The sequence below is a fragment of the Pelophylax lessonae genome, assembly GCF_965119305.1.
Source record: "Pelophylax lessonae genome assembly, chromosome: 1".
Lineage (NCBI taxonomy): Eukaryota > Metazoa > Chordata > Amphibia > Anura > Ranidae > Pelophylax > Pelophylax lessonae.
Window position 1 is genome coordinate 805,785,012 of NC_138768.1, and position 25,117 is coordinate 805,810,128.

Here is a 25,117-nt window from a genome sequence, read left to right on the forward strand (position 1 = left end):
TCTCTATGCAGGGTCTCGCCTTTTTGGAGACTCCCTGGATGAATTGGTTAAAGGAGTCACTGGGGGCAAGAGCACTCTGCTGCCCCAGAATCCTAAGGGCAAGTTTTTCCACGGCAAGCGGGGTCCTGCCTTTAAACCAAACCAGGGGTCCTTTCGTGCCTTCAAGACACAGAACAAGGGGAAACCTTTCAAGGGCCAAAGTGGCCAGAGAAAGCCCTGGGCGGGCAAACCTAAATCCGGCCACGCACCGTCCGCCTCTGCCTGAAGGGGTGCCCTCACCCATTTCAGGGGTGGGGGGACAGTTGCGCGGTTTCCTCCAACCTTGGCTCCTCCGAATTCCGGACAGGTGGGTTCAGGAAATCATTCGATCAGGATACAAGATCGAATTCCTTTCACGGCCGGCGGACAGATTCTTTCCCTCAAATCTTCATTTGACCCCAGGGCGGTTACAAGACTTGCATCAAGCGGTACAGGATCTCCTCGCCCAGGGGGTAATCGTCCCAGTGCCTCATCGGGACAGATTTTGGGGGTTTTACTCGAATCCGCTGCAAAAAAATATCGCAATATATATAGTTGGGAAAAAAATATTGCAATGTGATTTTTTTTTTCTTCCAATTTCGTGCAGCCCTAATGCACAACGAGGCTGCAATACAGCCATCTACAACAGAATGGCGGCGCCCAGGATCCTAGACCGACCCCTCAGGTACCTGTAGTCCCCCGGGGAGGGGGCCTCCACGGGGAACCCCATGCAGCCATTCGGCGCAAGATCACCAGAATGTGCGTGCTCCCACCCCCCTCTAGCCCATCACCATATGACACCCCATACATCACAACCGTGCTGCCAGAGGGGGGACTGGGGGGGGGGGTAAGGTGAGGGTGACCTGTGCAGGAGAACTCCGCTAGTGAGAGGGGGGAACCATAAGGGAAGGAAGGACACAGAAGGGGCCTAACATCCCGAGGGAAGGGCCCGCGTCCACCCCAATATTTCCCCAGAGGAGAGGGGGGACACTACTCAATTCACCTGGGAACCGAGTTGGCACCACTCTTGGCAGTCCACCGTGCCATCTTAGAATGGGGGTGCTGCGGGCCAGAGGTACGCTGCGACTGGCCATGACCAATGCTGTTTACCAGGGCTAGGCGTCCTTGCGAGGTATTTCACTCGCCAGCCAAACTCCCCCCCCCCCCCCCCCCCCAGTCCAGTATGGGTATGCCACGGCCAACCTAAAGTGGAGATAATAGTTGAGTCACGCTCGCTGGCCAGACTGGGAAGAATGTAAGGATCTAGGATATCCAGTGCATCGCCCAGTCCGGCAGTTGATTGTAGTTCTCTCAGGAACTGACTTGATTGTAGTTCTCATAGGAATAGAAAATAATAAACGAATAAAAAATTCCCTGAAAAAAGGAAGAAATGCTTAAACTTGAGATCCCAGCAAGGAACCAGGTCCTTACTCCTGACCTGGCAGTTCAAACTGAAGTCCTATAGCCAGGGCTTTTTTTCTCAGAAAAAAGGTGCAGGAACTCAACCACTACCCTGTGTTTACAAGTGATAGCGGTCAGCAAGGAACAGAGGGTCTAAGCCAAAGGTGGTGGGACTGAGTTCCTCCAAGTTCCAGCTGAAAAAAAGCCCTGCCTATAGCAGATAGTGGGAAGTATACCCCCTAAGATTGCCCTGTGGGCGTATTCAAGTTTTGTTTCCGCCTAGTCCTACTCCTATGTAGAGCAGCATAACCATGGGTCAAAAAAGATATGGAGCTGTGTCCGTCAATGAATGAAAAAGAAATAAAAGTTTAAAGAAAAACACCCCTCAATAGGGAACAGCCCCTCCTTAACAGCAGCCTGCAAAACTTTGCGGCCAAAAGAAGTATCCGTAGATGGCAAAGTATCTACCTTTTTATAGAATTTTGTGAAGGAATGCACGGACGACCAAGTGGCTGCCTTGCAAACTTGCGATATTGAAGCCTGATAATAGAAGGCCCAAGAACTCGGCGCTCGAGTAGATTTTGCCGTGACAGGGAAAGGTGGAACCTGACCTTTAATGGAATAGGCCTGAGTCACTGCCTGTCTGATCCATCTGGAGATCATAGCCGAAGAAGCAGCCAGCCCTTTTCTTGCTCCATCCGTCACAAAATGCGAGTCTGACCTCCGAAACGACTCAGTAGCTGCCAGATACACCCGAATCGCATGAACCACATCCAAGGTATGCAAGGCAAACTCCTTGGGATGAGCTGGCTTAGGATACAAGGATGGCAACAAAATGTCCTCATTCAAATGGAAGCCAGAGACAACTTTGGGCAGGAATGGTGGACAGGGACGAAGAACCACTTTATTAGCCACTCTATAGACCACTAAATAGGGACGGCAACAGGATAATGCCACCAATTCCGATACCCTGTGGGCCGAAGTAATAGCCACCAAGAAAGTCAACTTCTGGGATAACGTAGGCAAGGGAATCTCCCGAATATTTTCAAATGGAGGTTTCTGGAGAACCGAAAGTACTAAATTTATATCCCACGGCGGCAAAAGAGACCGTACAGGTGGAGCCACATGTCAAACCCCCTGAATGAAGGTACAAACTAAAGAGTGCGTGGCTAGGGGTTGCTGAAAAAAGATTGCTAAGGCAGACACTTGGCCCTTGATGGTATCCGAGCCACAGAAAAGGATTGAGGATGAGCGCCAATCGACTCACACCAAGAAATGTATGATTTCCATGTACGATGGTATATCTTGCAGGAAGATGACTTCCTCGCCTTCATCATAGTAGGGATCACTGATCCAGACAGACCTCTATCCCTCAGTACCTGATTTTCAATAGCTAAGCCATTAAAACCAGCGACTGTAAAGCAGTATGGTAGATCAGCCCTTGGGACAACTGGTCTTCTGAGAGAAAGCCCCCAAGGGACGTTTACAGCCACCAGGATGATTGGAGATTCCTCGCAGGAATTGCAGAAGAAGCCTTAGCCGAGGATGAGGCGTCATCTGTCAGAGGACCCCGTGACCTCGTCACGAACTTCGGTATCCTCCTGTGGAGCCTAACCTTCTAAAGTAGCTGCATGTAGAACTGTGCAAACAGAACTGTCTTGAAGGTGGATACCACCAGACTTAGAACCTGTATGCAAATCGGGAGAGAGAAAATCATAATTCCAGTGCCTTAAAAAAGTATTCATACCCCTACAAGCTGTCGTAGAGGGCATACTACACAAAATTAGTGGTAGAGTCTTATCTATTTCTGCTCTGTTTGTTCTACTATATCATTTCAAGACTGAATCCTGATTGAGAGGGTCTGGTTCATTAAAACCACCTGGTCCACTTTCAGTGTTCTAAAGAGAAAAAGTTGCAGTGTTAGGCAGCATGTCCCAAAAATAAAATTCCTATTGCAGGGGATGCCTAAAATCTTGTAATTTAATTAGTTATTTATATTAAAAAATGGCTTGTGTGGCAATTTTATGTGCTGTTTTTTTTACTTTTAATATTTCTTCATCAAACATTTGATAACGGGTACAAAGGTACAATGGAAAAGTCACACTGTGTACAGTACATGAGTAAATATTGGTATTTAGACTAAAGGAATACTTATAGGATGGTTCCTGGTAAAGAAGGCAATAAAATTAAGCAACTGACAGTGTAAAGGCTCTTTCACACACTGTGTCCGTCAAACGGACTCCGCTTTTCTCAGCGGGGGATCGATCCGCCGATCCCCTGCTGAGCAGAAGGATGACAGCTGTGTCTCCGTGCTGTGTGTGGAGACACAGCTGTCAGTTCCCCATGCATCTCTATGGGGGAAATCGGATGGGAACGGACCGTCGGTCCGTTATCATCCGATCCGCTGGACGGATGGAAAATAGGGTTTCCATCCGTCCAGATTTGACGGATCGGGTCAGATGTCAGCGGACATGTCTCCGCTGACATCCGATGCCCCATAGGAATGCATGGGAGGAACGTTCAGATCCACCAAAAAAACGAACAGGTGGATCTGAACGGTCCGCCTGTGTGAAAGGGGCCTTACAGAAAGTAAATTATGGAAACCTCTCCACAAGGAAGAAGAGGAATGAGTAATGGGGTTGAGGGGAGAAAGGAAAGCAGAGGATGGGGAGGGCAAGGTTTTGTTTTATATACATTCTATTTCTGTGGGTTTTTTCTAACAGAAGGGAAACTCCCCTTAAAAAAAACCTTGTCAATGTACTCTTATAATTATGAACCTTACTTCTCTCAGGGACATCGAAACACCCTCTCAGGATCCTGAACTAACCAAAGAATTTAAGCCAAAAAGTAAAACGAGAGATGCTCTCCACACCAGCCTGCAGATCATAGAAAGAGCAGGTATTTCATGATATATTAAACAGTAAAATGTTCATATTTTTCTATCAGGGCTCATTCAGACAGGCATCCACTGTGCTAAGCTGATTTTTCCTGCTTGTGCATCCACCTCGGAGCTGTGCGCAGGCAACCCATAGATGTTGATGTAGACGCAGCAGCTGCACAGACACACACTTGTCAAAATGTGACATGCAGTCAGGAGCGGGTACAGGAATCTGAACTCAGACACGATCATGTGATTTAGGCAGAGACCTCCATATTTTATGGTATTATGAGGATCTACGGAAATCATTATACATCTATTTGAATTCCGTCTTGCTTTTTTCAGCTTCTCTGTGTTTCCTTTGCTTGTTTTGCTATTTCTTCTTTTGCTTTCACCTCCACTGTCTATCTCTCTGCTGAATGTTATCACCTGTCCTCTTTATGTGGGCCTTCATGCTGTGGTGTCCCACTTTCACTTGTTTCTTGTTCCAGCGCTGCCTCTAAATATTTGTATATTGATAGCAGCCAACGGTGGTACACTGATTACCATGGCTTTCTAGATCTGTGTTTTTTTTTTTCATTCCAGTCTTTGATTTTGTCTTCACTATTCTCTAATCCTTACTTTTTTTTCAAGGGTAAACAAATGCATATTATCACAACAGGTATCGGTTTAGTCACATTATGTGTTCTCGCTTCTCATACAAGTGAGAGAGACAATACAACCGAGCATCTCAGATACATACATTGCCTTGGAAAAGTATTCACTCCTCCTTGAAATTTTCCACATTTTGTCATGTTGCAACCAAAAATGTAAATGTATTTTATTGGGATTTTATGTGATAGAGGTAGACCAACACAAAGTGGCACACAATTGTGAAGTTGATGGAAAATGATAAATGGGTTTTCTCTTTCATTCATTGATGGGACACAGCTCTTGATGTTCCTAACCATTGGGTTATACTGCCCCCACAGGAGTAGGACACTAGGCAGAAAAAGTCTGGCTAGGCTTATGGGCAGTCCCAGGGGTAATACTCCCTCTCTCTGCTATAGGTTTTTTTTCTGCCTAGGAGTAAGGACCTAGTTCCTTGCAGGGATCTCTGGTCCCGGCAATTTATTTCTTTAGATAGACATTTTTTTTCTCCTGGTTTTTTTCCTGTGAGATCTACAATCAACTGTGGGACTGGGCGACGGGCTGGATAATCTAGATCCCAGTGGTCACCCCAGTCTGGCTAGCGAGTTTGCGCACACCTCAGCTCTGCTCTAGGTTGGCTGCGACATAGCCCCACCTGACAGGGGCTGGCCTGCGAGTTCAACGCCTCATAAGAACGCATACAACGGGGTCTTGGCCGAGTCGCGGCGTTCCTTCTGGCCGACAGCTGCTCCATTTTGATGGCGAGGGGTTCTGTCTGGAGCAGTGCCCGCCTGGTTCCTGGTATTGTGACTAGCTGTCCCCCCTCTACCCCTGGAGTGGTATTGTGATTAGCTGTCCCCCCCTCTACCCCTGGAGGGTTTTGGGGTGGACGTGGGCCCCTCTTTGTGACGGACGGCCCACCGTGTTCCCCTTCTCTCTGTCAGTCGCCCCCCTTCACCTGCCCCCCCTCCACTTAGGCTGCGGCTGTGTGGGTGGTCTGGCCACCTCCTGGAGTGGGGGCAGGATGCTATGCTGGCGATGGGACCAGATGAGGGGGGGGTTTACCTTGTGGGGGCTCCTACCAGGGCCCCCTGTCCTGCCTGGGCCGGTCCTTGAGGCCTAGGGATTCCTCCTGGGTCCCTGGGAGCCTCGTGGTTCTGCGCGAGGCCGCCATTTTCTTGTAGTCTGCGTGCTTTAATGCAAGGCGGCCATGTTTGTGTGGTCTGGCGGCCATTTTGCGGTGGTTTGCCATTGACAATAGCGGTGGCCATGACAGTGGAGCCCTCTGAACTTCGGCAGTGGGAGTCCCTCCTCATCCCCTGATGCTGACTCCTGGATCCTTTTTGTTTCCTGATCGCTGCTCGTGCAGTGCAGATTCTCCTGGTGGCTGCGGTGCCTGGTTTCTGCAGGGTTTTGAGTCTGGTGGGGTTCTCTCCCTCTCTGCTGAGGATTCGATTGATGCTCTGTGACTGGCAACCGGGTGGTGCTGCCAGAGCGGTGGGTGTTGTCCCTAAGCTGTATTTTACACTTTTTTGTGGGGTCCCCCTGTTGACTCATGGAGTTTTTGGAGCACATCTCCCCACCTGATCCTCTCTCTGGGGCTGGGGGGCCTTTCAGGTCCCATCCATCCATCGATGCACTGATGGCGGTCCTGGAGTCCCTTGTGTCCCGGGCGGAGGTGTTTTTTTGGCGACGGGCTGGCAATAAGGGGGCCCCCCATCTTACCCTGCCTCATCAGTCACCTCAGATCCTGAATCGGATTTGGCCGATGCGGACGTGGGTCACCCTGCTGGGTCTGTGACCACGTGCTGAATCCTCAGATAGTGAGGATGATTCCTCCGCTTCTACAACCGTGCAAGGAAAGGCACTGGTAGACACACTGATTGTTTGGTTGTTTCTGTGCTTGGGACTTGCACTTGCAGGGAAGTTGGAGGACGCAGCTACTACTGAGACGGAGGCGCAGGTTCCCTTTGGCACTCACAAGCCATCCAGAGCGGCAAAGGAGTTCCTTTCCTCTCTTCCTATTTTGACAGAATTGTCAATGAAGAGTGGGGATGACCAAAGCGTCCCCTTGGGGTCCCTCCGGTTTCTAAATTAAACAAGGTAACCATAATTCCAGTTGAAGAGTACCCAGCCTTTAAGGACCCGGCTGACAGGAAGGTGGAGGCTGTGGCCCGCAATTTGTACACCCTGGCTGGTTTGGCACTGAGGCCGATATTTACCATTGCCCTGGTGTTGCAGACTCTGACCGAGTGGGCTAAGCTTTTATGCCGTGACCTGGAGGTTGGAGTAGCTCCCCCTTCCCTTTGCTAAGCTGGCGGACCAGCTGGTCTAGGGGCTGCAGTTTATCTGTGATGCCCCTTTGGATGCAGCTCCCCTAGTGGCTCAGCTCTCTTTTTCGACAGTGGTCCTTCTGCGTGTCTTTTGAATCAAATGCTGGTCTACGGATCAGACTTTTACCAAGGCCTTGACAGATCTTTCCTTACGAGGAGATTGCCTGTTTGGTGCTACCTTGGATGACATCATTAAAGGTCACACAGGGGGGAAGAGTACCTTTTCTTCTGCAGGCTACTGAGGGCAAGGATCCTCATTGTAGATGTGGGCCCTTCTTCTCGGCTCATAGGAAGTTGTTTAGTCCCTCAGGGTCAACTGACAATGGGTCGGAGCCCTTCAGGGTCGCCTCTGGAGGATCCAAGTGAACTTGGTCCGACAAGTCAAGTGCGGGCTTCTCCAGACCCGCGGACAAGACCCCTTCAGCAGGAAGGTGCGCCTTCACTCATATCTGGGGTGGAGGAACGTCTTTGTTGGTTTCCAGACCCGTGAACTCCCCTGGTACCACAACAAGTGAGTCCACAAGGTCATTCGGTCCGGTTTCAAGATCAGAGTTTCGGTCTTACCCTCCAGGAAGGTTCTTCTTCCAACATCTGACTGTCTCCGGTCCACCTACAAGCTCCTTTTGGGGCAGTGCAAGACCTTTTCTTAACGTGTGATGTTCCTGGTTTCGAATTCGGAATGTTTTCAGGGGTTTTACTCAAACCGGTTTACAGGAAGGCATGTGCATCCAATTCTGGACCTTAAGTTGCTGAACTACTTTGTGCAGGTGCAGAAGTTTAGAATGGAGTCCGTTTGCACGGTGGTGGCTTCGAGGCATTAAGGGGGATTTGCTTGCCTTCATCGACATCAAGGACGCTTACCTTCACATTCCAATAAGTGAAGGTCTCCAGCGCTTCATCCGCTTGCCGTGGGAGAGGAGGATTATCAGTTTGTGGCGTTTACCTTTTTGTCTCGCCTCTGCTCCTCGGGTCTTCAAGAAAGTGTTGGCCCTGGTGCTTGCATTGTTATGCCAATGTGGGATTGCGGTACTGGGCTACTTGGATGTCGTCCTTCTGCGAGCGGAGTCTCCTACAGCTCTGGTGGAAAACCTGGAAATCACGATACGAGCTTGAGGGAGTTTGGCTGGTTCTGAATTTTCAGAAGTCTGCTCTGGTTCCGCCCACAAGCTGGACTATCTGGGTCTGACTCTGGACCCGGCCTTAGCCAGAGTGCTTCTTCCTCTTGGCAAACTCCAGAAACTATAGGCTGCAATTTGTCTCCTGCTGTCCAGTAGATGGTCATCCCTCTGGACTTGCATGCGGGTGCTGGGCCTTATGGTGTCTACCTTTTGAGGCGGTTCCGTTTTACGCAGTTCCATACAAGGTCTGTTCAAGGGAGATTCTGGCCAAATGGAACAAGAATCCACAGCCTCTGGTTGCTCCCCTTGTTTTGGACAGTGGTCACCAAGGATGCCAGCCTGTCCGGTTGGGGAGGCATCCTCTGCAAATATTCAGCTCAGGGGATCTGGACACTGGAAGAGTTCAGACTACTGATCAATGTCTTGGAACTCCATGCGATCAGACAGTGCCTTGGACATTGGACGGATCTTCTTCAGGGATGTCCAGTGCCTATTCAATCGGACAATGCCATGGCCGTGGCTTATGTCAGTTACCAGGGGGGCACAAGAAGTGTACTGGCGGCTCTGGAGGTAGCCGCCATTTTAAGGTGGGCACAATGGTTCATTCCAGCCCTCTCCGCCAGATACATTCCCGGGGTGGAAAATTGGCTGGCGGATTACCTCAATCGGCAGGCGTTGGACCAAGGGGAGTGGTCCCTTCATCCGGAGGTGTTTCATCAGTTGTGTCTCCGGTAGGGCATCCTCGAGGTGGATCTGTTGGCTTCCCGCCTCAACAGAAAGGTGCAGAGGTTTGTGGCTCAGTCACAGGATCCTCTGGCAGGCACCACATATGCGCTGGTTGCATCGTGGGGTCAGTATCATCTGATTTTCACCTTCCCTCCCCTCAAACTTCTGCAAAGGCTTCTACACAGGATCAAAGCAGAAGGGATTCTGGTCATCTTAGTGGTCCCAGACCCCTCACCGGGCTTGGTTCCCTGATCTGGTGCTGCTGGTCGCTGATGTTCCTTGGAAGCTTCCTCTCGGGGAGGATCTGCTGTCCCAAGGACTTAGTCGTGAGTCGGTGTATTCAGCGCTATTAAAAGCTAGGAAACCTACTTCTAGGAAGATTTACCGTAGTATGTGGAAATCTTACATTGCGTGGTGTGAGTCTCTTGGAGTTCATCCTCGCTCTTGTTCGGTGGCTCGGTTCTTGACCTTCCTTCAATGGGGGTTGAGCAGAAACTGGCCTTGAGTACTATCAAGGGTCAGGTGTCGACCTCAGCGGCCTCATTTGCCTTTGGCTACATACTCCCTGGTGCGTACTTTTCTTCAGGGAGTTAGGCACTTGAAACTTCCAGTGCTGTCTCTGTTGCCGTCTTGAGACCTCGATTTGGTGCTCTGTCCTCCCCAGAAGCCTCTTTTTGAGAATCTTCAGAAGATTCCCCTGCTTACGCTGTCCCAGAAGGTGGCCTTTTTGGTGGCTTTCATCTCTGCACGCAGGGTGTCGGAGTTGGCTGCGTTATCCTGTCGTTCACCTTACTGGTGGTTCACAGTGATTAGGTGGTTCTTTACCCCTGTCCAGTCGTTCCTTCCTCAGGTTGTCTCTGTTTTTCATTTGAATGAAGACGTTGTGTTGCATTCCCTGTGTTCCAGGCTAACACATCCGAAGGAAATTGCTTTGCATGCCTTGGATGTGGACCGGGCAGATAGGGTGTACCAGGCAGCTACTGGGTCTTTTTAGAAAGTCAGACTCACTGTTTGTGCTCACAGATGGGCCTTGGAAAGGGTTGCCCGTTTCCCCTGCGACCATTTCCAGATGGATCAGACAGGTGGTGGTTTAGGTCTATTCCATCCAGGGTCAGGTTCTTCCTTTCCCTGTCAAGGCGCATTCTACTGGGGAGCTCAGTGCCTCCTGGGTTTTCCGTCATTAGGCATCATTGACGCAGGTTTGCAAGACGGCCTCCTGGTCATCGGTGCATACTTTCACAATGTTCTATAAAGTGGATGTGTTGGCATCTGCGGATGCTTCCTTTGGCCGCAACATTTTTGCAGGCTGCTATTTAGAGGATCTGGTCCTCTTTGAGCGTGTATTGTTTTTTCTCCTTTCATCCTTCCAGGACGGCCTACATTTGGGAGATTGTGGCTCCGCCTCACAGGAAACACAACTAATTTGCAGCTGTTTAAAAGGGTCCCACCCATCCTTAGCTCCAGTTCAGTTGTGTTTCCAACCTCACATCGGAACGTTTGTTTTTTTACTAACCTGAGGCAAATAGCTGGCCAAGACGGTACCCCTGGAAGGCAGCTTCGGTCGGCCTAATTGCAGGTTCCTCCCTAGCTGTGTCCTTGGAAAAAGGAGCTTTCAGGTCGCCAAACATACCAGGTAGTGCGGTTTGCCTTGTGGTGAAGGTCCCTCATACCTGAAGTCCTGCTGGTCTCTGCAGGAAGTCTCCTCCATTCACTTCGCTGGGCGGTAAGGATTTCGAATTTCCCGCCGAGCAGTGAGCCCCAAGCCTCGCTATGGAGACAGGAAGTTCCGGCGGAAGGGGCGGAGCGGCTGACTCCCGGAAGAAACCCAGCGTGGAGGAGACGCCGGATCAGAGCGAACTCGGTACTACTATGGCTGACTCGCCGACTCCGAGAGGGCGGAAGCCCCAGGAAGAGACACAAGCAGCCGCAATCCTTACAGGGGAGAAAGCGGCAACGCAGGTGGTGACAGGATCGGGTAAGTGATACCGATGGCGGCCGACTGCTTTCTATTATGTGACAGGTATGCCATGCCATGCTTTTTCCTGTATATTGCCGTAGTGGTAGGCAAGAAGGTTATGTCGCTTCATGGTGTCCTCTCTTCTTGTCTTTTCATGTGTTGTCACAGGTACGCCACCGGCACAGGAAGCCCCTGCCAGACCCTTATCCTCAACTAAAAAATGTGGGGAATGCAGGGTTAGGTTGTCTAAATCTTACACAAAGCCCTTATGTCAGACTTGCATTAATAAATTGGCAGGGCAGGACCTAATGAAAGATTTGCTTAAATCTATGAGGGAGGAAATGGTAGCTACAGTACAGTCCTTTAAGGCTACAGCAGCTATCCCTCTAGTCCCAGCAGTGGAAGGAGCAGATAATGCGTCCTCCCAAGACGGTGGGTGGTCAAGGGGACCCCCATCCCTCTGGGAGGATTCTCTATCCATTCCCTCAACTCAAGTTAGGGAACAAGAGGATCCAGAAGAAGGTTCTAGTTATTTAAGAGACCCTTCTAGTTCAGAGGAGGACTCAGAAAATAACAGTGAAGGGGAAAAAGTTAATCTTTTTTCCTTGGAATATATGCAGGGTCTTCTTAAAGTGGTATATGACACTGAAGAAATTCCTATTCCGGCAAAGAAGTCTTCTTGCAAAGACAAAGTGTACAAGGGCTTGGGGAAAGCCCAGTACAGAACCATTCCCATTCACCAGTCATTAAAAGACATAATACACCAGGAATGGAAAGTGCCTACACATGCCTTATCCAGACCAAAAAACTGGAAAAGAAGGTTTCCCTTTGAGCCTCAAGAATTGGAGGTATTCACAAAAAATCCTAAACTTGATGCTCCCCTGGCACAGTTATCAAAAGGAACAGATTTATCCTTTGAAAATGCCGGGCATATTACAGATCCTATGGATCGCAGGATTGAATCCGTATTAAGTAAGGCCTGGGATTCTAATGCATATAATACAACTATAGCCTTAGCTGATACCTGTATGGCCAGGAATACAGACTTTTGGCTTAAGGAACTGTTAAAACGTGTCCGCAGTATGGCAGGATCACAAGATCTGATAGATTCCTTAAACATGATTAGTAAAGCTGCGTCCTATTTGGCAGACGCAGCTGTGGAGTCATTAACAGCATCTGCTAAAACAGCAGCATTAGTAAATTCTGCTAGAAGGGCGCTTTGGGTCAAAGCTTGGGAAGGTGATACAAACTCCAAAGTAAGACTTTGTGCCCTGCCCTTTGAAGGTTCATTACTGTTCGGTTCAGGACTTGATGATACCTTGTCCAGATCTGCAGAAAAGGGGAAAAAGTTCCCCACCAAGAGAAAGGACAAATCAGGAAGATATTCCTTTCGAAACTTCCAAGGCAAAAATCAAAAAAGACCATTTAAGGCCAGGAAGAAAGGCTCTGGAAAAGGAAAACAAGGGGACAATTTGTTGTTCCTTAAACCTGGGCCTAAACCTAAAGAATCTAACTGACGTCAGCGTCAGTGTAGGGGGCAGACTGACCCATTTTGCTTCCCAATGGGAAAACATCTCTGCCAGTTCCTACTTTCTGCATCGGGAAGGGTACCAATTGGAGTTGGTCTCACAACTGGTACCAAATTTAACTATGACCTGTCCCTTAAAAATAGAACAGAAGTTCATGGTCAGAAAAAATCTGTACCAAAATGTCTGTATGACAATGTTTGGTGTAAGAAATGCTTACCTACATGTTCCAAGGTACGGGGAACATCAAGTAGTTCTCAGATGCACCATAGTTACAGAAGAGGGGGCTGCACGTGGACAGCCCAGAGCTTCTCCTTTTTGCTTGGCAGCAAATCCAGGGATCTTTATAAAAATTTGGGTCAAGGTAGTAGGTCTTCTGTACCTACTAGGCCAAAGTTTGGTCCCGTGTCTGGACGATATGTGGATTTGGATAAAACCAGCAGATCTACTGGGAATCAGTTACCATCTCATCCAACAGGTAGAATGGGAACTGAACCCCATAATTCTCTAACACCTGGTCCAATAAATTTGGCAATCAGAAGTGGACATGTTTGTCACGCAGCAGAGCCAAAAAGTAGAGCAGTTCTCCCTTCTGATAGTACAGAAGGATATTCTGGGCTTGAAGGCCCCAGTAATACCTGGGCCTTTCAAGCTAACCTATGCCTTTCCACTACAGAATCCAATATCAAGAGTTCAAGGATGGTCGCAACCACGCCTCATCCGAGCCACGCCTGGGTAGCCAAAAACGATGTGATTTGCAACCCTGGTGTCTCTATTAGTGACAGTACCTCGGAAAATACTAGATCTATCACTACAAGGAACTCTGATTCACCCCAGATCAACAATCTGGATAGGGAACGCCAAATATTAAAAGAAAAAGGATGCTCAGACAGAGTCATTGAGACCCTCCTTTCTAGTAGAAAGCCAGTAACTAGAAAAATTTATTCCAAAATCTGGAAAACTTTTTGTGCTTGGCAGAGTCAGGAGAAGGATTCCTCTGCCTCAACCCCAAGGATCCTGGATTTTTTACAGGATGGGGTAGATAAGGGGGTGGCGGTGAACACCCTTAAAGTACAGATAGCGGCACTTTCTGTTTTTTTAGACAAAAGGTTAGCCCAAGAACCTTTAATTAAAAGATTTCTGTTGGCTCGGAGAAGGGTGTCTCCAATTAACAGAACTATTGTTCCAGCCTGGAACTTAACGCTAGTACTAGAGGCATTATCTAGTGATGCGTTTGAACCTTTAAACAAAATTAGTTTAAATATTTTGTCTATTAAGTTAACCTTTTTGTTAGCAATCACCACAGCCAGGGGAGTGGGAGATTTGCAAAGCTTATCCATAAAAGAACCCTTTATGAGAATTCTCCAAGACAGGGTGATTCTTAAACCAGATCCACTGTACCTGCCCAAGGTAGTGTCATCTTTTCATAAGAATCAAGAGATGGTTCTTCCATCATTTTGTGAAAAACCTAAGTGTGCAAAAGAAGAAAAATTCCATTGCTTAGATGTTAGAAGATGCCTTCTAGCATACCTAGAAAGAACCAAGAGTTTTAGAAGATCTAGTCACTTGCTGGTTCTGCATTCTGGACCAAGGAAGGGTTTACAAGCATCAAAACCCTCAATCTCTAGGTGGATTAAACAAGCCATTAGTATGTCATATATGGTGTCAGGTACCCCCACACCAACAACTCTAAAGGCACATTCCACAAGGGGCATGGCAACTTCCTGGGCCGAAAAAGCCAGAGCATCCTGGGAACAGATCCGCCATGCTGCCACTTGGTCCAGTCAAGATACCTTCCTAAAGCACTATCGTGTGGAAGTACTGTCGCAACAAGACCTTGCCTTTGGCAGAAAGGTTTTACAGGCAGTGGTCCCGCCCTAAGGTAGGCCAGTATGGATTCCTTTATCATCCTCCCAAATGTAGGCCGTCCTGGAAGGATGAAAGGAGGATGAAAGGAGAAAACCGTTAGTTCACCGGTAACGGCTTTTCTCTTCAGTCCTTCCAGGACGGACGGCCTACTTCCCGCCCTATGTGGTGGTGAGTTCTAAAAGAATATGTATATATAAATGTATATGTATTTATATGTAGCTGTTTGATTGACTATATTCCTTAAAGTTTGGTTGGAAACTACTTTCCTATTACTGGAGCTAAGGATGGGTGGGACCCTTTTAAACAGCTGCAAATTAGTTATGTTTCCTGTGAGGCGGAGCCACAATCTCCCAAATGTAGGCCGTCCTGGAAGGATTGAAGAGAAAAGCCGTTACCGGTGAACTAACGGTAAGTTTTTCAGGTGAACGCCGGTTGTTTTCCTGTTTACCTGGTTGGCTATAGTTAGCCTTGGGAATTTTTCGCTGTTCCCACCCCTCATCTTTAACGCTGCTTCGGGACGTCCCAATGGTTAAGATCAGGAGCCACATCCATCAAACGAAAGAGAATGGGATTTTTTTGACTTGCCTAGAATCCATTTCTCTGATGTTCATTGACGGACACAGCACCCACCCCTCTGTGGAGTTGTTATTCTTCTGACACTGCTTGTAACAAAACGGAGTACATATAACAGAGAGGGAGTATACCCCTGGGACTGCCCATTGGCGTACCCAGACTTTTTTTCTGCCTAGTATCCTACTCCTGTAGGGGGCAGTATAACACAATGATTAAGAAGATCAGGAGTTGTGTCCGTCAATGAACATCAGAAAAATGGATTTTACGGTAGGTAAAAAAATCTAATTTTTTACAAATGACTATCTAAAAAAAATAAATAAAATAGCGTGCATTTGTATTCCGCCCCCCTGAGTCAATACTTTGTAGAACCACCTTTCCCTGCGATTACAGCTGCCAGTCTTTATGGGTATGTCTCTACCAGCCTTGCACATCTAGAGAGTGATTTTTTTTTTTGCCCATTCTTTGCAAAATAGCTCAGGCTCTGTCATATTGGATGGAGAGCATCTGTGAACAGCAATTTTCAAGTCTTGCCACAGATTCTCAATTGGATTTAGGTCTGGACTTTGACAGGGCCATTCTAACACATGAATATGCTTTGATCCAAACCATTCCATTGTAGGTCTGGCTGTATGTTTATGGTCCTTGTCCTGCTGGAAGGAGAACCTCTGCCGTATGCTCAAGTCTTTTGCAGACTCTAACAGGTTCTATTCTAAGATTGCCCGTTATTTGGCTCTATCCATCTTCTCATCAACTGACCAGCTTCCCTGTCTCTGCTGAAGCAAAACATCCCCACATAATGATGCTGCCACCACCATGTTTCACGGTGGGTATGGTGTGTTCAGGGTGATGTGCAGTATTCATTTTCTGCCACACATAGTGTTTTGATTTGAGGCCAAAAAGTTCAATTTTGGTCTCCTCTAACCAGAGCATCTTCTTTCTAAATGTTTGCTGTGTCCCCCACATGGCTTCTTGCAAACTGCAAACAGGACTTCTTATGGCTTTCTTTCAACAATGGCTTTCTTCCTGCCACTCTTCTATAAAGGCAAAATTTATGGAGTGCACGATTCATAGTTGCCCTGTAGACAGATTCTCCTACCTGAGCTGTGTATCTCTGCAGCTCCTGTTACCATGGACCTTTTGGCTGCTTCTCTGATTATTGCTCTCCTTGTGCAGCCTGTCAGTTTAGGTTGACAGCTATGTCTTTGTAGGTTTGCATTCGTCACATTATTTCCATTTTCAGGTGATGGATTGAACAGTGCCCTGTGAGATGTTCAAAGCTTGGGTTATTTTATAACCTAACTCTGCTTTAAGTTTCTCCACAACTTAATCCCTGACCTGTCTAGTGTGTTTCTTGGCCTTCGTGATGCTGTTTGTTCACTAAGGTTCTCTAACAAACCTCTGAGGGCTTCACAGAACAGCTGTAATTATGCTGATATTAAATTACACAGAGGTGCACTCTATTTACTAATTTGGTAACTTCTGAAGGCAGTTGGTTCCACTCGATTTTAGTTAGGGGTATCAGATTAAAGGGGGCTGAATACAAATGCATGCCACACTTTTCAGATATTATTTATAAAAAAATTTGAAAACCATTTATCATTTTTTCTTCTACTGCACAATTACAGTGGGTACGGAAAGTATTCAGACCCCCTTAAATTTTTCACTCTTTATTATATTGCAGCCATTTGCTAAAATCATTTAAGTTCATTCTTCTTCCTCATGAATGTACACATAGCACCCCATACTGACAGAAAAACACAGAATTGTTGACATTGTTGCAGATTTATTAAAAAAGAAAAACTGAAATATCACATGGTCCTAAGTATTCAGACCCTTTGCTGTGACACTCATATATTTAACTCAGGTGCTTTCCATTTCTTCTGATCATCCTTGAGATGGTTCTACACCTTCATTTGAGTCCAGCTGTGTTTGATTATACTGATTGGACTTGATTAGGAAAGCCACACACCTGTCTATATAAGACCTTCCAGATCACAATGTATGTCAGCGCAAATGAGAATCATGAGGTCAAAGGAACTGCCTGAAGAGCTCAGAGACAGAATTGTGGCAAGGCACAGATCTGGCCAAGGTTACAAAAAGATTTCTGCTGCACTTAAGGTTCCTAAGAGCACAGTGGCCTCCATAATCCTCAAATGGAAGACGTTTGGGATGACCAGAACCCTTCCTAGAGCTGGCCGTCCGGCCAAACTGAGCTATCGGGGGAGAAGAGCCTTGGTGAGAGAGGTAAAGAAGAACTCAAAGATCACTGTGGCTGAGCTCCAGAGATGCAGTCAGGAGATGGGAGAAAGTTGTAGAAAGTCAACCATCACTGCAGCCCTCCACCAGTCGGGGCTTTATGGCAGAGTGGCCCGACGGAAGCCTCTCCTCAGTGTAAGACACATGAAAGCCCGCATGGAGTTTGCTAAAAAACACCTGAAGGACTCCAAGATGGTGAGAAATAAGATTCTCTGGTCTGATGAGACCAAAATATAACTTTTTGGTCTTAATTCTAAGCGGTATGTGTGGAGAAAACCAGGCACTGCTCATCACCTGTCCAATACAGTCCCAACAGTGAAGCATGGTGGTGGCAGCATCATGCTGTGGGGGTGTTTTTCAGCTGCAGGGACAGGACGACTGGTTGCAATCGAGGGAAAGATGAATGCGGCCAAGTACAGGGATATCCTGGACAAAAACCTTCTCCAGAGTGCTCTGGACCTCAGACTGGGCCGAAGGTTTACCTTCCAACAAGACAATGACCCTAAGCACACAGCTAAAATAACGAAGGAGTGGCTTCACAACAACTCCGTGACTGTTCTTGAATGGCCCAGCCAGAGCCCTGACTTAAACCCAATTGAGCATCTCTGGAGAGACCTAAAAATGGCTGTCCACCAACGTTTACCATCCAACCTGACAGAACTGGAGAGGATCTGCAAGGAGGAATGGCAGAGGATCCCCAAATCCAGGTGTGAAAGACTTGTTGCATCTTTCCCAAAAAGACTCCTGGTTGTATTAGATCAAAAGGGGGCTTCTACTAAATACTGAGCAAAGGGTCTGAATACTTAGGACCATGTGATATTTCAGTTTTTCTTTTTTAATAAATCTGCAACAATGTCAACAATTCTGTGTTTTTCTGTCAGTATGGGGTGCTATGTGTACATTCATGAGGAAGAAGAATGAACTTAAATGATTTTAGCAAATGGCTGCAATATAACAGAGTGAAAATTTTAAGGGGGTCTGAATACTTTCCGTACCCACTGTATGTGCTGCTTTGTGTTGGTCTATCCTAAAATCCCAATAAAATACATTTTACGTTTTTGGTTGAAACATGAGAAAATGTGGAACATTTCAAGACGTATGAATACTTTTTCAAGGCACTGTATCGATGACATGTTCAGCGGATTTTGCAAGGGAAGTTGCTTATGACATGACTTCCAATAATAACCTGTATAGTAAACCGCAGAAAACTGCTGCACACAAAGGTACACACCAATACTATAAAAGCGAGAGAAAATTAGGGAAAGACTAAAATTAGAGTATATGTGTAGAGAAGAGAAGTGTAAAGATAAGGGAGTAGATCTGGTAATGGTAAGAATATTATTTTGATAATGACATGGGGTTTATAGGAGCAGGGAAGAGTGTAACCCTTGTGTTTTCTTATTTATCTTATACTGTACTGTTCTGATGGCAATGTGAGTACGATTCCAAGTTTAGAATCTTTAATTTTATGTACATGTACGATATTTTGCTTGCAATATGTAGTACCTGTTACTTGGCAGGGGTAAACTCTCTGCAATTGTATTATTATTGGATTTTGTGATCTTGTATTGTATGAATAAAGACTCGTTCTGATTAAAAAAAAAAAAAATAAGGGAGTTTGGGGGAGAAGGAGGGGAAGGGGTAAAAAAAGAGTGACCATTACACCCTCCCTCTCCACTAGACAGCCCCAGGTACAACCCACTGTGACCTATAACAGCTTGGTGTGCCGCTTAGGCTGTGTGGGGTGTATGTGTTTTTTGCAGCCACTGCTGGGAGAGCTGGCAAGGGATGGAGCTCGTCCTAGCTCCTGCTGTAGTTCAAAGGGAAAGGGAGGAGGTAAAATGTCAGAGTGGCAACCTCAACCTGGCTCCAAAGAGACCACGCTCCCAACGCATTTTGCTCCGCCCCACGAGCTTACTCATGGGTACAATCCAGATTCTCCACCACTATTCAAGGAGGAGATTAAAAGTCCATCAAAGCTGTAAAAGTGGGTCCAAGATGCCATGGATGCCAAATTGTTTTACATTTAGTAATCAAGTTTTTAGCCTTGCAGGTAAATATTCTATATTCTAGACATTATTTATACGTTTATAAAGATTCTCCTTAGAAGGTGAAGATGGTTTCTTCCACTTTAAGGTGATTAAACATCTGGCTGCAGACAAAATGTGATTAATAAGGTTTGTAGCTATATTCGTTGTGGTCGGCAAGTAAATCTAGAGAAGGTAGTGGGCTGGATCCAAACTCATTGGGGGAACAAAAAATGGATTCCAGAAGAGTTTTAGTAGTTTCCCAGAAAGGGCAGATGTTAGGACATTCCTGTTTAAATATGGTATAGGGATCCCAGTGACTCATTGCATCTCTAGCAGGTAGAGGATGATGCTGGAATAAGTCAATCTATCAGCAAAATAAAATCTTATATTGCTTTATATGGATGTTTTGTTGGCATTATCTTAAATGTCCTCCTATTCCTCTATATCTAGGGTGCAGCCTATGGCTTTCTCTCATTTAACCATATAGTTATGTTTATGAAGAATATCTGTATTCATTTTGGAGAGCAGCTTGTAGATGTCAGTTATAAAATACTGACTTGACTCAGTCTAATCCTTTCCTGAAAAATATGATATTCCATTTCTTGCTGTTTTAGTTGCTTTATTACTTTGCAAATACAGTAGGGGGAAGTGGTTGGGAGAAAGGAACTGTAAGAATATCAGGACAAAATCTGAAACAGCAAGTTACAGTAGAAAACCTTCTGACTGGACAGAAAGTGAAAACAGTCTGGTGGAAAATAAATATTCCTATAAGAAAATGATTCAGCAGCAATCTGGGTCAAACCAAAAACTATCTGGTTGGTTGTAAAGGTAAAAGTGGCTGGTCAGGTGGACATATTCATCCCTTTGCACCTGTGACTTGATATCAAGTGAACCTCAAGCCACTGAACTTTGAGAACCGCTGCTATAGAAGCAGGACTGTTTGTTGACAAATGCTAAACTAGTGTGTTCCTTGTCATGCCTGCTACTGGCAACCATTTTTTTTACTATTTAATTTCCTTTACAAATTGCCCTTTACTTTACTTTTTTTTTTTGCAGTTGAGAACATGGATGTTGTTTTTACTGTGATAGATCAGCTCCAGGTGATGTGTAACCTTGCAGTAAGTAATCTGCACACCAGACCTCATGTAAATAACAGGTTGGATGAAAACATTGTTCCCATTAGAGAGGTTTTATTTTGTATCCTTAGATTCACACTTGAGCGGTTTCACTGCAGCTGCATTGCTCATGCTCTGTAGACCATTAATTTGAATGGGCTGCTGTATTTACTGAAAATGCAGGGAAATGGTCCCTGCACCTGCTGCAAGAAACTGCATAGTGCAGTGCAGTTTCCACTGCGTAGAGGTGGCATTAGGATTAATGGTATCCTCATGCATCTCCTGAGCGGAAAGCGCTTTTTGTTGTGCACGTGGTTGCGGCTGTGAAAACAGGTATGGTCCTGCAGCAGCAGCCATCCGCACAAGTGTGAACCTTAGGGCTCATTTCCGGGGCACATATAGCATGTATTTATGCATTCAGGAGGGCTGTACAGATTGTTCTTCACATCAGAATGGATGCATGGCTCTGGACGCAGTCTGCCTCTATATGGGTGTAAAAGCTAAGATGTGCTGGAATATCTCTACAATTGCTGTGTCTGCCAGCCTGCCTATTTCATCACCTGCTGGTGGTGCGCTCCACGGAACTCTGTCGCTTCTGGGTGCATATACAGTATACACACTGCACAGGCCTTTGCATCCTTGTGAATGAGCCCTAAAAAAATCTGTTCTGTGGACATGGGGGGGGATGTAAGCTGGTGATGCGGTAGTGTAACAAACTAAACTGCGTTATTAAAAAGTGATTGCTGCTACATATACTGCCTTCCTAGTATGTCACTGGTATCATGAGAAATCCAGGACTACTGAGTATGGGGTACATTGTACTTTAACCACTGTCTCTCTTATTGCCTAGAGTGGCAATTTGCCATGCTCCAGTGCTGTTACATATGCCGTGGAAGGGTATGAAGCCCAATGCTATTACCAATTTTGAATAAATCAGTATTTGCCTAGTATTTTCAGTTGGCTGGAGCAATTAATCAGGGTGGCAAGGGAGTCTGAACAGGTTTAAGAGTTGGTTTATTAAAGTGGAACATAACCCCCCACACATCCTTTACGTGTATTGCTGAGTTATCTTCAAAGCACATACTCCCACACAGCGAATGCAGCATTGTACTTCTGCAATCAGCTGTTCAGGTGACATAGTCTGGGTCCTGCATCAGTATGTTGATGCTCTTCAGCTTGCTGCCTCTTCCTGTTTGCTCGGTGTGCCTAGTCTTGTGACGTGAATATACATTCTGGCCTCCCTGACCGGAGTAAAAATAAAACCTGACTAAACTAAAAAAAAAAAGAGCATTTGTGATTACCGGGTGGGGAATTGTGTTGTTTGTCTTGAGAGTTTAAATGGAACAATCTCCCTTTTAGGAATTAAGTTCTGCTTTAAGGATTTTCCTTTTTCTAGTATTGACACACACCAGAGAGGTGAGTATAATGTACTTTATTAAGGGCTTGTTCATATCAGATCCTTTCAGGTTGTGGTTTCTAAACGCATCCTGAACACATGCACAGTAAAATGAATGTTTTTCAATCACTCTAGTTCACATCACTGCGTTCTGTTGCAGTGCTTTAAAAAAAAAAAAAAAATAGCAGCATGCAATTTTTTGCACCAGAACACAGGTTAACTCACTGGAACATAACAGCCAGCACCATAAGTATGACTGTATGGGAAAACATCCTTAGCACTCTGAACATTTTCTGCTCTAATACACACACCAAACAATGTAGAAGCCCGGGAAGAAGCAGGAAGTGATCTCAAAGGAAATGCTACCATACTCCCAAGTGAAAAATAGGAAAAAGACACTGGATGCTTTACAGACACATTAAAAATGCATATAAATGCAAACTAAACACTGGGATTGTTGTGTAAACTAACCCTTAGTAAATCAAGGTTTACAGGTACGCGTTATCCGCCATCAACATGTTAAAAAAAATAAAAAAATTAAGTAGGCAAAAATATTTTATCATGTATACAGGTTGTGACGAACTGGGAGCGCAGAGAAAGCACATCAGAGGCAGATCACACAGAACCTTATGTACAGGTGCTTATTGGGAGACTTGGGGGGTACAGGAGGGGAGGCATTGAGCAACAGCACAGTTAATCATTCCGGGGGTAGCAATGTGCACACTATTGATAAGCAGCTCATGGAGTAGCAGTGAGGACATCCCGTGTGAACAGTTCACAACATAATGACAAGACACAACAAGGAGAGGTGATCCTCTGGGCAGTAGAACGACACTGCTTGAGGAAACGGTCCACAGGGCCACAGTAGGCATGGCCAGGGGCAGGGATCCTCTAGGCCGTAAAAGGGCACAGCAAGGGATGAGCGTCCATATAGAGGGAATAGGGCACAGCACAACAGTAAACAGTCCACAGTGCCATAGGCAGGCATGGCAAAGGGGTCCAATTTGTGTTGGTCTAGCACATAAAATCCCAGAAAAAATACATTTACTTTTTTGGTTATAACAGGACAAAATGTGGAAAATTTCAAGGGGTATGAATACTTTTTGTAAGTATGATTTTAAAAAAGAAATAAAACCATATTTCTCTATTGTTCATCGACAGACGCAGTTCCATCTAGTCGGAGACTATAGTGTTATGCTCCTCCTATCAGGAATAGGCACTAGGCAGGAAAAAAGCTTAACCACACCTATGGGGGCTGTCCCTGCAGGCATAACCCCACACACTCTATCATCAAACAGTTTGTTTCTGCCTAGTTTAAGGAATAGGACCTAGCTTCCTGCTCTGACTTTGGTCGTCGCTATTATGGGAAAGTTTTGTTAGTTTGATTTTTTATTTTCACTAGTTAGTTCATGAGGACCAAGATCCAGAGGAACTACTAGCAACAGCCAGGTGAGGTTTCGCACTGGATAATCTAGATCCTTTTTTTTTTTTTTTTTTTTAAACAATCAGTTTGCTTTATTGAAGGTTAATGACAAAGTACAAAACAGAATGCAACCTGAATAAACATGGTTATGGCATGGATAAACAATGGTATACAAGCACAATAATAGAATCCTACAACGTGGTTCCAGTGATTGTCTGGCAGCAGGTCAATCCCAGGGCTAGCATGAGAGAACTCCATGGGGGACGTACACGACAGGAGTTGCATTAGGTCTAAAGCTCCTCATTCCCGTTATCCCATAACCCATACAGAAGGAAATAACAGAGCTACGCAATAGAGAATGTGGCAAAGGGGGAGAGAAAGGAATAGGTTGGGGGGGGGGGGCACACAGCAACAGACCGGCACAAGTTACTCCGGGGACCCAGGGCCGCCACACCTTCTCAAATTTCCAGGGGCACACCCAACTTATAGAAGTCAACTTATACAGTGGCAATGCAGCATTAACCATAGCATCCCAGGCCGAAACGGAAGGTTGAGCAGAAGAGGACCACTTACAGATTATAGCCTTCTTGGCATAGTATAACAGGGTTCATACCAGGATTTTCGTATGGTGGGGTCTCTGGGCATCATCATGTATTCCCAGCAGAGCCAGCTCTGGGGAATTTTGGGACGCACAAATCTAATTTTATGTTAAGTGTGTCAAAAATCGAGGACCAGAACCTTTGTATCACTGGGCATTTCGAGAACATATAGATGTAAGCCCCCAAATGAGAGTGGCATCTGGGGCAGTGAGCATTTCTAACTGGGTACATAGATCTCAGTCTTACCGGGGTGAAATAAATTCAGTGTAAAAATTTCGTTTAAATTGGCTTATCCCGGGAAGAAATTACTAATTTCTGGCCATCCTACAGTGATTCTTCCCAATCCTCGTCAAGGGAGAGAATATACTCCTTCCACTGATCCCACAGTTTCTGGATTCTGGGCGCCTCCCTGCCCACTAGGACCCAGTATAGCCCAGATAATGTTTTTTTTAGATCAGCTTGCAACATTAACTCTTCTACTAGTTGCAGAGTAGGCTAACTTGGGAATTGGGCATTCACAGCATGTCTCAATTGTAGGTATCTAAGGTACATCCACCCGGAAGCTTAAACCCTCTAGCCAGCTGAGTATTATGAAGTAACACGCCCAAGGGGATGATGTCTGTAAGAGTTTTAATACCATTCCGCGCCCAAACGCGTGGGTCAGGAATTGTTTGAAAGTGCGACAGATTGGGATTTCCCCAGAGAGGCTGTACGGGGGACCAGCTATCTTCCCTTTGGAATCTGCACCCGGATGCCTTCCAGACCCTCAGGGTAGTTCTAGTCGGGGTCCGAACATGAGGATAGGCCCCCGCCCCCCTATATGAAATGTTCTGGAGGTCAGACAGGGAGCCCAAGTAGGCAGCCTCCACACACACCGCGGCATTGGAATGATCACCCACAAACCACCAATAAATTGAGACCAGAATCGCTGCCCAGTAGTACACCTGAAAGTTAGGCAGGGCAAGTCCCCCAACCTGCACCGGAAGGTGAAGTGTGGATCTGGCCAACCTCAGCATAGCCCCATTCCATATGAAGGAGCTGATGGCACGGTCCACCTCCCAGAAGAAGGGTGAAGGTATCCACGTCAGGGCAGTTCCGGAGCAGGTAAGTGAACTTGGGCAGGAGCATCATCTTCAGGATGCTGATCCAATCCAACAGGTTGAGAGGGAGCACCACCCACAATTTACATTTGTCTTTGAGCAGGGATAGCAGCAGTGAATTGACATCCCTCGTGACCTGTAACCCCAAATAACGAAACTGAATGACCCA

The 25,117-nt window shown here is 46.2% G+C and overlaps 1 protein-coding gene across 1 annotated transcript in view; it reads left to right on the top strand.

Moving 5' to 3' along the window:
• Window positions 1-25,117, top strand: part of LOC309549589 (piRNA biogenesis protein EXD1-like) — a gene marked incomplete at its 3' end in the record, with an annotated part of 299,356 nt that overhangs the window by 130,286 nt on the left and 143,953 nt on the right. Inside the window, exons 6-7 of the mRNA XM_082249962.1 lie at window positions 4,211-4,317; window positions 20,372-20,433. Coding sequence (XP_082106088.1) covers window positions 4,211-4,317; window positions 20,372-20,433 — 169 coding nt within the window. The remainder of the gene's footprint in view (window positions 1-4,210; window positions 4,318-20,371; window positions 20,434-25,117) is intronic.